The sequence below is a fragment of the Pelophylax lessonae genome, assembly GCF_965119305.1.
Source record: "Pelophylax lessonae genome assembly, chromosome: 1".
Classification (NCBI taxonomy): domain Eukaryota; kingdom Metazoa; phylum Chordata; class Amphibia; order Anura; family Ranidae; genus Pelophylax; species Pelophylax lessonae.
The window spans coordinates 576,716,161-576,730,153 of record NC_138768.1 but is presented as its reverse complement, the minus strand read 5'-3'; the positions used below and the strand labels follow the sequence as shown (position 1 = coordinate 576,730,153).

Below are 13,993 nucleotides of genomic sequence, written 5' to 3'. Positions count from 1 at the left end.
CCCTTGCAATGCTTTTCTTCCATTACCAGTAGAAGAAACGTTCACTCGGTGTGGCACTATGTAGCTGTTAAGGAAAAGTCTGCAGAGTATTTGTTTCAGAGCCCTGTATAATCCTAATCCATTACAGATCCTTTCAGTGTCTTAAGAGTCACGTGGGTTAACATAGCTCTGCAGTTTTGTAAATAAACCAAAGGTTCACTTTGCCCAGCAGATGAAACCCATAGTCTCAATAATGATGACTTTTTCTAGATTATGCTGGATATTTCTCTTTCAGGTACACAATCTTCCTCTTACAGCATTGGGGGATCTTGAAAAAATAGTGCTGGTGTGAAAAGCTTAAAGGAAGGTATGTTTTTTCTTGTCATGTGTTTAAACTATATTTTTATAGTTCATTGTTAAAATTATTAGGACAATTGCATTTTTAATGCTTATGGGCTTATTTACACCACAATCCCTGCTTTCAGTGTGCAGTTCTGCATGTGTGTTTACATGCATTTGTATTCTTTTGCAGTGTTTTATTGTCACATTTGCAGTATTTTTATTAAGCATTATTTCTGATTTTTTTTTTTTTTAACGGAATGCCAATCATATGCATTTGTGGTGCATTCACATGTATTTATGTGTGTTCCGGTACATTTAAGTGTGAAAATAATTTATCGTGCTGTAATTTTTAAACACACATAAAAGCACCACATTGCTGTAAACCAGGTTCATAGAAATATGAATTTTTCTGGCATATGTGTTCGTACTGCATTTAAAATACATATTTCATTGCATCTGGTGAAAAAAAGTCCTTAAAGGTAATAAAATATATTTGGGTTGGTTTGAGGTTAATGAGCTACCAAATCAGACTGTTCAAATTCCACACAATGAATTAATGATGAATATTAAATTTACAAGAAGTATATACCACATCAAACTACATTTTTAGTTAGTGTTTATCATATTTACTATACTCATGCTGAATTTAGCATTATTTCATGTGGTGCTTTCAATATATAATTCATTGGATTTGTATTATATTGAAAAGTAAAGTCAAATACATTTGTATTTTTCTATGACATTTGGATGGTCCTGATTGGTTTATAAACAACCCCAAGAAAAACAAACAAAGGGCTGAAAAAGTTCCTGGCTTTGCTATGTCTTTTTAACCACTTAAGCCCCGGAGGATTTGGCTGCTAAAGGACCAGGGGTTTTTTTGCGATTTTTTACTGCGTGACTTTAACGGACAATTGCGCGGTCGTGCGACGCTGTACCTAAATGAATTTGACGTCCTTTTTTTCCCACAAACAGAGCTTTCTTTTGGTGGTATTTGATCACCTGTGCGATTTTTTGATCACGCGCTATAAACAAAAAAAGAGCGTAAATTTTGCAAAAATAACAATATTTTTCACATTTTTTATATGAAATTCCCCCAAAAAAAAAGTAAAAATCAAAATTTTTTAACATTTTTCGGCCAATTTGTTTTATGCTACCTATGTTTGGTAAAAAAAAATCGCAAAAAGCGTATATTTGATTGGTTTGCGCAAAAGTTATCGCGTTTACTAACAAAGGGAAAGATTTTTGTCATTTTTGGTGGTTTTTTTTTTAACGCGTAATTGCGGCGATCTGCGATTTTTTTTCGGTACTGCGACATTGCGGCGGACAGATCGGACCCTTGACTGACATTTTTGACACTTTTGGGGGTACCAGTGACATTACTGCAGTAATCAGTGCTATACATATGCATTGTTACTGCAAAAATGACACTGGCAGGGAAGGGGTTAACTTTATTGGACAGGGAGGGGTTAAGTGTGTCCTAGGGGCGTGATTCTAACTGTGCAGGGACATTCCTATTGGTGTAAAAGCAAAGATCAACCGTTCTACATAGTAGAACGGACAGATCTTCACTTTTACACAGGGAGAACTGACAGGCAGCTTGTTTACACAAGCCACTCTGTCTTTCTCCCTTCACAGGAGCGATCGCAGTGTGACTGGCGGACATCGAGTCCGCCGGTCACACGCACTGACTTGTCTGTGAACGAGCCGCGGCGCGCGCGCGCCCGCCCGCAATAGGCTCGCAAGTCAGTGACAGGCGAGTGACGTACCGATACGTCACTCTGCCTGGCCGGGGCTGACCGCCGCAGTATGTAGTCGTGCGGCGGTCGGCAACCGGTTAATTGAACAGACAAGGAGTCACTGCTCAAGGTGGTGTAATTGCCTGATGACTCACACCGGTGCATGCCCCGGCTCGCCTCCGTGAAAACTTGATAAAAGAAAAGGAATTGGCAGCACTCCAGGTTGAGTCAAAATCCAGATTTATTGACTGGACATCCAAATATGACAATCGTGACAAGGTATGCCTTGTATTACCTTGTATTACCTTGTCACGATTGTCATATTTGGATGTCCAGTCAATAAATCTGGATTTTGACTCAACCTGGAGTGCTGCCAATTCCTTTTCTTTTATTATGTCTTTTTAAGCAGAGCCTCACATGATAATTAAATTTTTGTAAAATTTGAAAATGTATGGTAGCGCTCAATCGATAAACATAAGCATTCATATATAATTACATAGTTCGTTCAAAAATAAAATATATTTGTAGCCTCTTGTAAAAAATCATAAAATTAATAGAAAAATATAAATCTGTTGCAAGTTTGTTTTTTTAATAGGATTAGTTCCCAGAGTTAAAAATAGAAAATATTTTATCTAGAAAACAGTTTAATGACCCAGAGCAACCACAGTGGGGGGCCTCCATCCCTAAATATGTATACAAAAAAATATATAAAGGAGGTCATGGGACTTTGAGTGAGGCCACCCACTTTACCAAAGTAGATATATAGAGTACATATGTTAACAAGTTGGTAAAAAAATATTTTTGACATTTTCCAGGGCTTCAGTTAAGCAAAGTTAGCATTCGGTTGTCCATGGTCTTCTTGTAGCCGCACAGGCTATAGTATTTCTGAAGATTATAACTTAATAGATATTAGGTTATTTCTAACAAGAATGGATGATGTGGGCAAAGAGAAGATATTGGAAAACCTCAAAGAGAAAAGTTTGTCTTATATTGTAAAGGTTTTACAGGGTCCACAAATCATAAATTAAGACAGGATTCATAGAACATATCACTAGTTAGTTTCCTTATAAATTAGACATATTGTAGCAATGTAAATTTTTTACAAATATATATCTGAAAAGTGTGGTGTGCATTTGTATTTAGCCCCCTTTACTCTGATACCCCTAACTAAAATCTAGTGGAACCAATTGCCTTTAGAAGTCACCCAATTAGTAAATAGAGTCTACCTGTGAGTAATTTAATCTCAGTATAAGTACAGCTGTTCTGTGAAGCCCTAGAGAACCATAGTGAACAAACAGCATCATGAAGACCAAGGAACACACCAGAGAGGTCAGGGAAAAAGTTGTGGAGAAGTATAAAGCAGAGTCAGGTTATAAAACATATCCCAAGCTTTAAACATCTCATGGAGCACCGTTGAATCCATTATCCAAAAATGGAAAGAGTATGACACAACTGCAAACCTACCAAGACATGGCTGTCCACCTAAACTGACAGGCTGGGCAAGGAGAGCATTATTTAGAAAAGCAGCTAAGAGACCCATGGTAACTCTGGAGGAGCTGTAGAGATCCACAGCTCAGGTGGAAGAATCTGTCCACAGGAAAGCTATTAGTCGTGCACTCCACAAATCTGGCGTTTATGGAAGTATGGCAAGAAGAAAGCTATTGTTGAAAGAAAGCCATGAGAAGTCCCGTTTGCAGCTTGCAAGAAGCCATGTAGGGGACACACCATCCCCATCGTGAAACACTGTGGTGGCAGCATCATGTTGAGGGGATGCTTTTCTTCCCCAGGGAAAGAGAAGCTGGTCAGAGTTGTTGGGAAGATGAATGGAGTCAAATACAGGGCAATCTTAGAAGAAAACCTGTTAGGGTCTGCAAAAGACTGGGGCGGAGGTTGAGTATCATGTGTGTTTTTATAATTTATTATTTGCCATGAAGGTTATGTTGATTGGCTAATGTACAAGCTCAGCTAGTAGATCCATAGGGTATACCAATAAGTTTGTTATGGTTTGCGTAATTAGCTGTGTAGTCACACCCATATGGGTGGTATCTCCTCCCACATCTCTGAGAGTCATGTGGAGGCCTTATCTACCATATTTAAGCCATGGACTCAGTCATGGCCTCCAGGCTCTGAGGAAGAGGCACAGCCTCGAAACGCGCCAGCCCTCCGCCTTTACGAGACATTGGACTCCTGTAAAGATGCTGCTCTATGGAATTGAAATGCTTGACTTTTACGCATGTTTGTGAGTAGTTGATTTTTATTCTTTTATTAATAAAACTCGCTGAGGATAATGCGCAAGGCTGGTGCGCCCTTTTCTTTTTTGTTTTTTATTTACAGTAACATATTAGAGTGTCATATGATTTCACTCTGCAATTATTATTTTGAAAGAGAAAATATATTCTGAGATTAAACTACAACTCTTTTTTTGTTTTTGGTGGCTCTTTAGAAAAGACAATGGGATGTGGAACATCCAGTACCCCTCCCCCACGCAACCACTCTATTCGAAAATCTACAAAAGGTAACCTTATTTTATACTGTAAGATTCAAATTGTGGGTCAATTTATTGCAGGGCCAATGCAATATGCTTTAGCTTGATAACTTTTTGTTATGTTTCACTTTGAGTAGGTACTGTATCTGCACAAAAAGAAGTGATACATCATTTTAGGAATTGTTGGACCTTGCTCTTTGGTTCTTTATATATTTGAGAAACTTTTTAAAGAACAATTTAAATGACTATACAGAAAAGGCAACACTCATTAAATGGGCTTTAGGGTTTAGGGTTTCGTTCATGTTGGGTTGCTTAAGCGCACATCTGCCTGTGGGCTATGTTGGCTTGCATAGGAAGCCCTTACAGAAAGTGTGAGATTGGGACATAAAAACGACTCCTAATTTGACATCCATGCAGGTGTATGCCCGTGCAGCCGCTATGCCACAACAGACGTGAATGGGACTGACTGCACAAGGATTCACAGGACACCTGTCATCCTGTGCGAGCAGACAGGGCCCTTGATCAAGTGTATGCTTAAAGTACAACTATAGGCAAAATCTGTCTTTTTCATTATGGTTAGAGCAAGGGAGGGTTATAACTAGTGTTGAGCGAACACGGACTGTATTATTCGTGTTCGTACCGAATAATTGGATTTTTTGTACCCGAACACGGACACGGACACTTTACTGTATGTTCGGGTAAAAATCCGTGTTCGGTCGTTTTATTTCCGGGTTTTGCATGCTTTGGCGCTCTTTTCATGGCGGGCTTTCAACAGCCAATCAACAATCGTTTAACTGGTGTGCCTTAAGCCATCCCAGCCATGCCTGCAAATGTCTCAGTAGCTGTGATTGGCCGTCTGAAGCATGTGACCAAGTCTTTATAAGTTCGAGGCAGCCGCAGCGGCGTCATTATGCTGCTTAGATTCAGGGACAGAGCACACATCAACGTGCTGGCTGCTGATTAGGGAAAGATAGGCAGGAAAAAACCATTTGTGTCCGGATAGAATTGAGGGACAGGTCGGAGTGTTTAGGCAGGGCGAGTTGTAGGCATTTTAGGGATAGAGTCTGCTGAATTATATAGGGTCAGTGTCTTCTACAAACTACAATCGATATTGCTGTGTGGGGGGTGGGGTCTGCACTCAATCCTGATCTACGATCTCTTCTCAATCCTGTTAGGGACAGAGTCTGCTGAATTTTAGGGAAACTGTGTTCTACAAACTACAATCGATATTGCTGTGTGGTGTGGGATTGGAGATAGGCAGGTGTCAGTGATCCACATCCATTTTTCTGTGTGTGAGCTGCAGTGAACACAATCTTTTTGGGCTGCAGTGAACACAATCTTTTTGGGCTGCAGTGAACACAATCTTTTTGGGGTGCAGTGAACAAAATCTTTTTGGGGTGCAGTGAACACAATCCTTTTTGGTGTGCAGTGAACACAATCTTTGTGGGGTGCAGTGAACAAAATCCTTTGTGGGGTGCAGTGAACACAATCTTTTTGGGGTGCAGTGAACAAAATCCTTTTTGGGGTGCAGTGAACAACATCCTTTTTGGGGTGCAGTGAACACAATCTTTTTGGGGTGCAGTGAACAAAATCCTTTGTGGGGTGCAGTGAACACAATCTTTTTGGGGTGCAGTGAACACAATCTTTTTGGGGTGGAGTGAACAACATCCTTTTTGGGGTGCAGTGAACAAAATCCTTTTTGGGGTGCAGTGAACAAAATCATTTTTGGGGTGCAGTGAACACAATCTTTTTGGGGTGCAGTGAACACAATCTTTGTGGGGTGCAGTGAACACAATCTTTTTGGGGTGGAGTGAACAACATCCTTTTTGGGGTGCAGTGAACAACATCCTTTTTGGGGTGCAGTGAACACAATCTTTTTGGGGTGCAGTGAACACAATCTTTGTGGGGTACAGTGAACAGAATCTTTGTGGGGTGCAGTGAACACAATCTTTGGGGGGTACAGTGAACACAATCTTTGTGAGGTGCAGTGAACACAATCTTTGTGGGGTGCAGTGAACACAATCATTGTGGGGTGCAGTGAACTCAATCTTTGTGGGGTACAGTGAACACAATCTCATACTGAAGGTTTGAGGGTGCTGCCTGTTCCATACTCCCCCTACTCCTCATCTAGCCTTTTAGGGGTACAAACAATAGTAATTGGGGCCTAGTGTGGTTGTGTACGTGTGATATACATACACTTTTTTGGGATCATATTTTCTATTCCGCTATTTAATCAAAAACCTTTGGGGATCAGTTAAATTGGGGGATAGTCTGTGTTGGTACGTGTGAGAGAGATCCACCTTTCCAAGTTATTGGGGTTCATCTCATACTTCTGAAGGTTTGAGGGTGCTGCCTGTTCCATACTCCCCCTACTCCTAGCCTTTTAGGGGTACAAACAATAGTAATTGGGGCCTAGTGTGGTTGTGTACGTGTGATATACATACACTTTTTTGGGATCATATTTTCTATTCCGCTATTTAATCAAAAACCTTTGGGGATCAGTTAAATTGGGGGATAGTCTGTGTTGGTACGTGTGAGAGAGATCCACCTTTCCAAGTTGTTGAGGTTCATCTCATACTTCTGAAGGTTTGAGGGTGCTGCCTGTTCCATACTCCCCCTACTCCTAGCCTTTTAGGGGTACAAACAATAGTAATTGGGGCCTAGTGTGGTTGTGTACGTGTGATATACATACACTTTTTTGGGATCATATTTTCTATTCCGCTATTTAATCAAAAACCTTTGGGGATCAGTTAAATTGGGGGATAGTCTGTGTTGGTACGTGTGAGAGAGATCCACCTTTCCAAGTTGTTGGGGTTCATCTCATACTTCTGAAGGTTTGAGGGTGCTGCCTGTTCCATACCCCCCCTACTCCTCATCTAGCCTTTTAGGGGTACAAACAATAGTAATTGGGGCCTAGTGTGGTTGTGTACGTGCGAGATACATACACTTTTTTTGATCATATTTCCTATTCCGCTATTCAATAAAAACCTTTGAGGATCAATTGAATTGCGGGATAGTCTGTGTCGGTACGTGTGAGAGAGATCCACCTTTCCAAGTTGTTGGGGTTCATCTCATACTTCTGAAGGTTTGAGGGTGCTGCCTGTTCCATACCCCCCCTACTCCTCATCTAGCCTTTTAGGGGTACAAACAATAGTAATTGGGGCCTAGTGTGGTTGTGTACGTGCGAGATACATACACTTTTTTTGATCATATTTCCTATTCCGCTATTCAATAAAAACCTTTGAGGATCAATTGAATTGCGGGATAGTCTGTGTCGGTACGTGTGAGAGAGATCCACCTTTCCAAGTTGTTGGGGTTCATCTCATACTTCTGAAGGTTTGAGGGTGCTGCCTGTTCCATACCCCCCCTACTCCTCATCTAGCCTTTTAGGGGTACAAACAATAGTAATTGGGGCCTAGTGTGGTTGTGTACGTGCGAGATACATACACTTTTTTTGATCATATTTCCTATTCCGCTATTCAATAAAAACCTTTGAGGATCAATTGAATTGCGGGATAGTCTGTGTCGGTACGTGTGAGAGAGATCCACCTTTCCAAGTTGTTGGGGTTCATCTCATACTTCTGAAGGTTTGAGGGTGCTGCCTGTTCCATACCCCCCCTACTCCTCATCTAGCCTTTTAGGGGTACAAACAATAGTAATTGGGGCCTAGTGTGGTTGTGTACGTGCGAGATACATACACTTTTTTTGATCATATTTCCTATTCCGCTATTCAATAAAAACCTTTGAGGATCAATTGAATTGCGGGATAGTCTGTGTCGGTACGTGTGAGAGAGATCCACCTTTCCAAGTTGTTGGGGTTCATCTCATACTTCTGAAGGTTTGAGGGTGCTGCCTGTTCCATACCCCCCCTACTCCTCATCTAGCCTTTTAGGGGTACAAACAATAGTAATTGGGGCCTAGTGTGGTTGTGTACGTGCGAGATACATACACTTTTTTTGATCATATTTCCTATTCCGCTATTCAATAAAAACCTTTGAGGATCAATTGAATTGCGGGATAGTCTGTGTCGGTACGTGTGAGAGAGATCCACCTTTCCAAGTTGTTGGGGTTCATCTCATACTTCTGAAGGTTTGAGGGTGCTGCCTGTTCCATACCCCCCCTACTCCTCATCTAGCCTTTTAGGGGTACAAACAATAGTAATTGGGGCCTAGTGTGGTTGTGTACGTGCGAGATACATACACTTTTTTTGATCATATTTCCTATTCCGCTATTCAATAAAAACCTTTGAGGATCAATTGAATTGCGGGATAGTCTGTGTCGGTACGTGTGAGAGAGATCCACCTTTCCAAGTTGTTGGGGTTCATCTCATACTTCTGAAGGTTTGAGGGTGCTGCCTGTTCCATACCCCCCCTACTCCTCATCTAGCCTTTTAGGGGTACAAACAATAGTAATTGGGGCCTAGTGTGGTTGTGTACGTGCGAGATACATACACTTTTTTTGATCATATTTCCTATTCCGCTATTCAATAAAAACCTTTGAGGATCAATTGAATTGCGGGATAGTCTGTGTCGGTACGTGTGAGAGAGATCCACCTTTCCAAGTTGTTGGGGTTCATCTCATACTTCTGAAGGTTTGAGGGTGCTGCCTGTTCCATACCCCCCCTACTCCTCATCTAGCCTTTTAGGGGTACAAACAATAGTAATTGGGGCCTAGTGTGGTTGTGTACGTGCGAGATACATACACTTTTTTTGATCATATTTCCTATTCCGCTATTCAATAAAAACCTTTGAGGATCAATTGAATTGCGGGATAGTCTGTGTCGGTACGTGTGAGAGAGATCCACCTTTCCAAGTTGTTGGGGTTCATCTCATACTTCTGAAGGTTTGAGGGTGCTGCCTGTTCCATACCCCCCCTACTCCTCATCTAGCCTTTTAGGGGTACAAACAATAGTAATTGGGGCCTAGTGTGGTTGTGTACGTGCGAGATACATACACTTTTTTTGATCATATTTCCTATTCCGCTATTCAATAAAAACCTTTGAGGATCAATTGAATTGCGGGATAGTCTGTGTCGGTACGTGTGAGAGAGATCCACCTTTCCAAGTTGTTGGGGTTCATCTCATACTTCTGAAGGTTTGAGGGTGCTGCCTGTTCCATACCCCCCCTACTCCTCATCTAGCCTTTTAGGGGTACAAACAATAGTAATTGGGGCCTAGTGTGGTTGTGTACGTGCGAGATACATACACTTTTTTTGATCATATTTCCTATTCCGCTATTCAATAAAAACCTTTGAGGATCAATTGAATTGCGGGATAGTCTGTGTCGGTACGTGTGAGAGAGATCCACCTTTCCAAGTTGTTGGGGTTCATCTCATACTTCTGAAGGTTTGAGGGTGCTGCCTGTTCCATACCCCCCCTACTCCTCATCTAGCCTTTTAGGGGTACAAACAATAGTAATTGGGGCCTAGTGTGGTTGTGTACGTGCGAGATACATACACTTTTTTTGATCATATTTCCTATTCCGCTATTCAATAAAAACCTTTGAGGATCAATTGAATTGCGGGATAGTCTGTGTCGGTACGTGTGAGAGAGATCCACCTTTCCAAGTTGTTGGGGTTCATCTCATACTTCTGAAGGTTTGAGGGTGCTGCCTGTTCCATACCCCCCCTACTCCTCATCTAGCCTTTTAGGGGTACAAACAATAGTAATTGGGGCCTAGTGTGGTTGTGTACGTGCGAGATACATACACTTTTTTTGATCATATTTCCTATTCCGCTATTCAATAAAAACCTTTGAGGATCAATTGAATTGCGGGATAGTCTGTGTCGGTACGTGTGAGAGAGATCCACCTTTCCAAGTTGTTGGGGTTCATCTCATACTTCTGAAGGTTTGAGGGTGCTGCCTGTTCCATACCCCCCCTACTCCTCATCTAGCCTTTTAGGGGTACAAACAATAGTAATTGGGGCCTAGTGTGGTTGTGTACGTGCGAGATACATACACTTTTTTTGATCATATTTCCTATTCCGCTATTCAATAAAAACCTTTGAGGATCAATTGAATTGCGGGATAGTCTGTGTCGGTACGTGTGAGAGAGATCCACCTTTCCAAGTTGTTGGGGTTCATCTCATACTTCTGAAGGTTTGAGGGTGCTGCCTGTTCCATACCCCCCCTACTCCTCATCTAGCCTTTTAGGGGTACAAACAATAGTAATTGGGGCCTAGTGTGGTTGTGTACGTGTGATATACATACACTTTTTTTGGATCATATTTTCTATTCCGCTATTCAATAAAAACCTTTCTAGGGCAAGATCTTAAATTACAGAAATATGAGGAGACCGTCAAATAAGGGCCGTGGCCTGGGTCGTGGTGCTGCTGGTAGAGCTCCTGTTGCAAGGAGAGGACATGGTCGATCTGTGCCAGCTACACGCACAAGTGAAACACCTTCCTCAAGTGTGAGTAGGCGACAGAACCTGCATCAGTATTTGGTAGGGCATCAAACGCCCCTAGAAGTGATGAGGCCAGAACAAGTTGAGGCGATAGTAGATTGGTTTGCTGCTGACAGTGCCTCCAGTTCCTTCACATTGTCTCCCACCCAGTCTACTGCAGAAAGGTCAGAGTTGGCACCTGCAGCCAATGTCCAACCGTCTTTCACCTCACCCCCTTGCAAATCAGGCCAGCAGTCTGAGCCCCAAGCCATACAGCAGTCTCTTATTCTTTTTGAGGACTCTGTCAGCAGGGTTTCCCAGGGCCATCCACCTAGCCCTGCCCCAGAAGTGGAAGAGATTGAGTGCAGCGATGCCCAACCACTTATTTCTCAAGATGAGTACATGCAAGGATCATCGCAGCACGTCTCCGATGATGACGAAACGCAGGTGCCAACTGCTGCGGCGTTCAGCATTGTGGAGACCGACAAGGAGGGCAGGGGTGAAGACTGGGTGGAAGATGATGTGGAGGACGATGAGGTCCTCGACCCCACATGGAATGAACGTCATGCAGGTGAACTGAGTAGTTTGGAGGAAGAGGCGGTGGTCGCACAGAGCCACCAGCACAGCAGAAGAGGGAGCAGGGTGCAGAAGCGGAGCGGCCGTGCCCTAGACACTACGCCCGCTACTGCCCAACGCAGCAAGGGAACGAGCGCACCAAAGTCAGCTCAAAGGAGTTCTCTAGCGTGGAAGTTCTTTAGAAAATGTGCTGATGACAGGACACGAGTGGTTTGCACCCTGTGCAATCAGAGCTTGAAGCGAGGCATGAACCTTCTCAACCTGAGCACAACCTGCATGATCAGGCATCTAAGTGCAAAGCACGAGCTGCAGTGGAGTACACACCTTCAAAACCAAGAAACGTCTCTGGCTCATCCTGCTTCCTCTTCTGCTGCAGTCTCGGCCGCTCCAGCCACATCTGTAGTGATACCGGCACCTGCCACCCCGCAAACAGACGATCTGTCAGCAACACCACCACCTGGGTCACCAACAACCATCTCCACAATGTCCCGTGGAAGCGTTCAGCTTTCCATCTCCCAAACACAAACACTTGAGAGGAAGAGGAAGTACCCCCCTACCCACCCGCGATCCCTGGCCCTGAATGCCAGCATTTCAAAATTATTGGCCTTTGAAATGCTGTCATTCCGTCTGGTGGAGACGCACAGTTTTAAAAACCTTATGTCGGTGGCTGTCCCACAGTACGTCGTGCCCAGCCGCCACTACTTTTCCAGGCAAGCCATCCCTTCCCTGCACAACCAAGTGGGGGAAAAAATCAGGTGTGCACTGCGCAACGCCATCTGTGCCAAGGTCCACCTAACTACGGATACGTGGACCAGTAAGCACGGTCAGGGGCGTTATATCTCCCTAACGGCACACTGGGTAAATGCAGTGGCGGATGGGCCTGAGGCGGATAGCAATTTGGCGCATGTCCTTCCACCACCGAGGATTGCAGGGCGCTTCAGTTTGCCTCCTGTTCCTAACTCCTCCTACTCCGCTTCCTCATCCTCTACCGCCTCCTCATCCGGACAGCGTAACACCTTCACCACCAACTTCAGCACGGCCAGGGGTAAACGACAGCAGGCAGTTTTACAACTTGCCTGTTTGGGGGACAAACCACACACCGCGCAGGAGTTGTGGAGGAGCATGGAACAGCAGACAAATGAGTGGTTGCTGCCAGCGAGCCTCAAGCCCGGCCTGGTGGTGTGCGATAACGGGCGAAATCTCATAGCAGCTCTGGGCCTAGCCGGTTTGACGCACATCCCTTGCCTGGCGCATGTGCTGAATTTGGTGGTGCAGAGGTTCCTTAAAAACTACCCCGATATGTCAGAGCTGCTGCAGAAAGTGCGGGCCGTTTGTGCGCACTTTCGGCGTTCTCACCCTGCTGCTGCTCGCCTGGCAGCGCTGCAGCGTAACTTCGGCCTTCCCGCTCACCGCCTCATATGTGACGTGCCCACAAGGTGGAACTCCACCTTGCACATGCTGGAAAGACTGTGCGAGCAGCAGCAGGCCATAGTGGAGTTTCAGCTGCAGCACGCACGCGTGAGTCGCTCTGCGGAACAGCACCACTTCACCACCAATAACTGGGCCTCCATGCGAGACCTGTGTGCCTTGTTGCGCTGTTTTGAGTACTCCACCAACATGGCCAGTGGCAATGACGCCGTTCTCAGCTTAACTATCCCACTTCTATGCCTCCTTGAAAAAACAATTCGGGCGATGATGGAAGAGGATGTGGCACAGGATGAGGAGGAGGAGGAGGATGAAGAGGTAACATTTCCAAGGCTTTCAGGGCAGTCATTCGCAAGGGGCTCCGAGGGTGGGTTCCTGCACACGCAAACGCCAGGGACGCAATTGTCCAGCAGGGGCACAGTTCTGGAGGATGAGGAGGATGAGGAGGAGGAGGAGGAGCTGGAGGAGGAGATGGAACCATGTTCACAGCAGGGTGGCACCCAGGCCAGCTCATGGCCATCACTGGTGCGTGGCTGGGGGGATACAGAGGACACGGACCATACACCTCCCACAGAGGACAGCCTTTCGTTGCCTCTGGGCAGCCTGGCACACATGAGCGATTACATGCTGCAGTGTCTCCACAACGACCGCCGAGTTGCCCACATTCTAACTTGTGCTGATTACTGGGTGGCCACGCTGCTGGATCCCCGTTACAAGGACAACGTACCGTCCTTAATTCACTCACTGGAGCGCGATCGCAAGATGCGCGAGTACAAGCGCACGCTGGTAGACGCCATGCTGCTGGCATTCCCATCTGACAGCGGGGCCACAGTGGAAGCACAAGGCAGAGGAGGAGGAGGAGGAGGTCGCCAACGCAACCAGGGCACCGCCAGCACCTCAGAAGGCAGGGTTAGCATGGCCGAAATGTGGAAAAGCTTTGTCAGCACGCCACAACAAACAGCAGCACCAGCAGCTCAGATGGAACGTCTTAGCAGGAGGCAGCATTTTACCAACATGGTGGAGCAGTATGTGTGCACACGCCTACATGTAGTGAATGACGGGTCTGC

General features: G+C 44.7%; 1 protein-coding gene across 1 annotated transcript in view; it reads left to right on the top strand.

Annotated features, from left to right (window-relative positions):
• The first annotated feature begins 4,504 nt into the window (after positions 1–4,504).
• Positions 4,505–13,993, top strand: part of PPEF2 (protein phosphatase with EF-hand domain 2) — an 82,881-nt gene continuing 73,392 nt past the window's right edge. Inside the window, exon 1 of the mRNA XM_082243947.1 lies at positions 4,505–4,572. Coding sequence (XP_082100073.1) covers positions 4,509–4,572 — 64 coding nt within the window. The 5' untranslated portion in view covers positions 4,505–4,508. The remainder of the gene's footprint in view (positions 4,573–13,993) is intronic.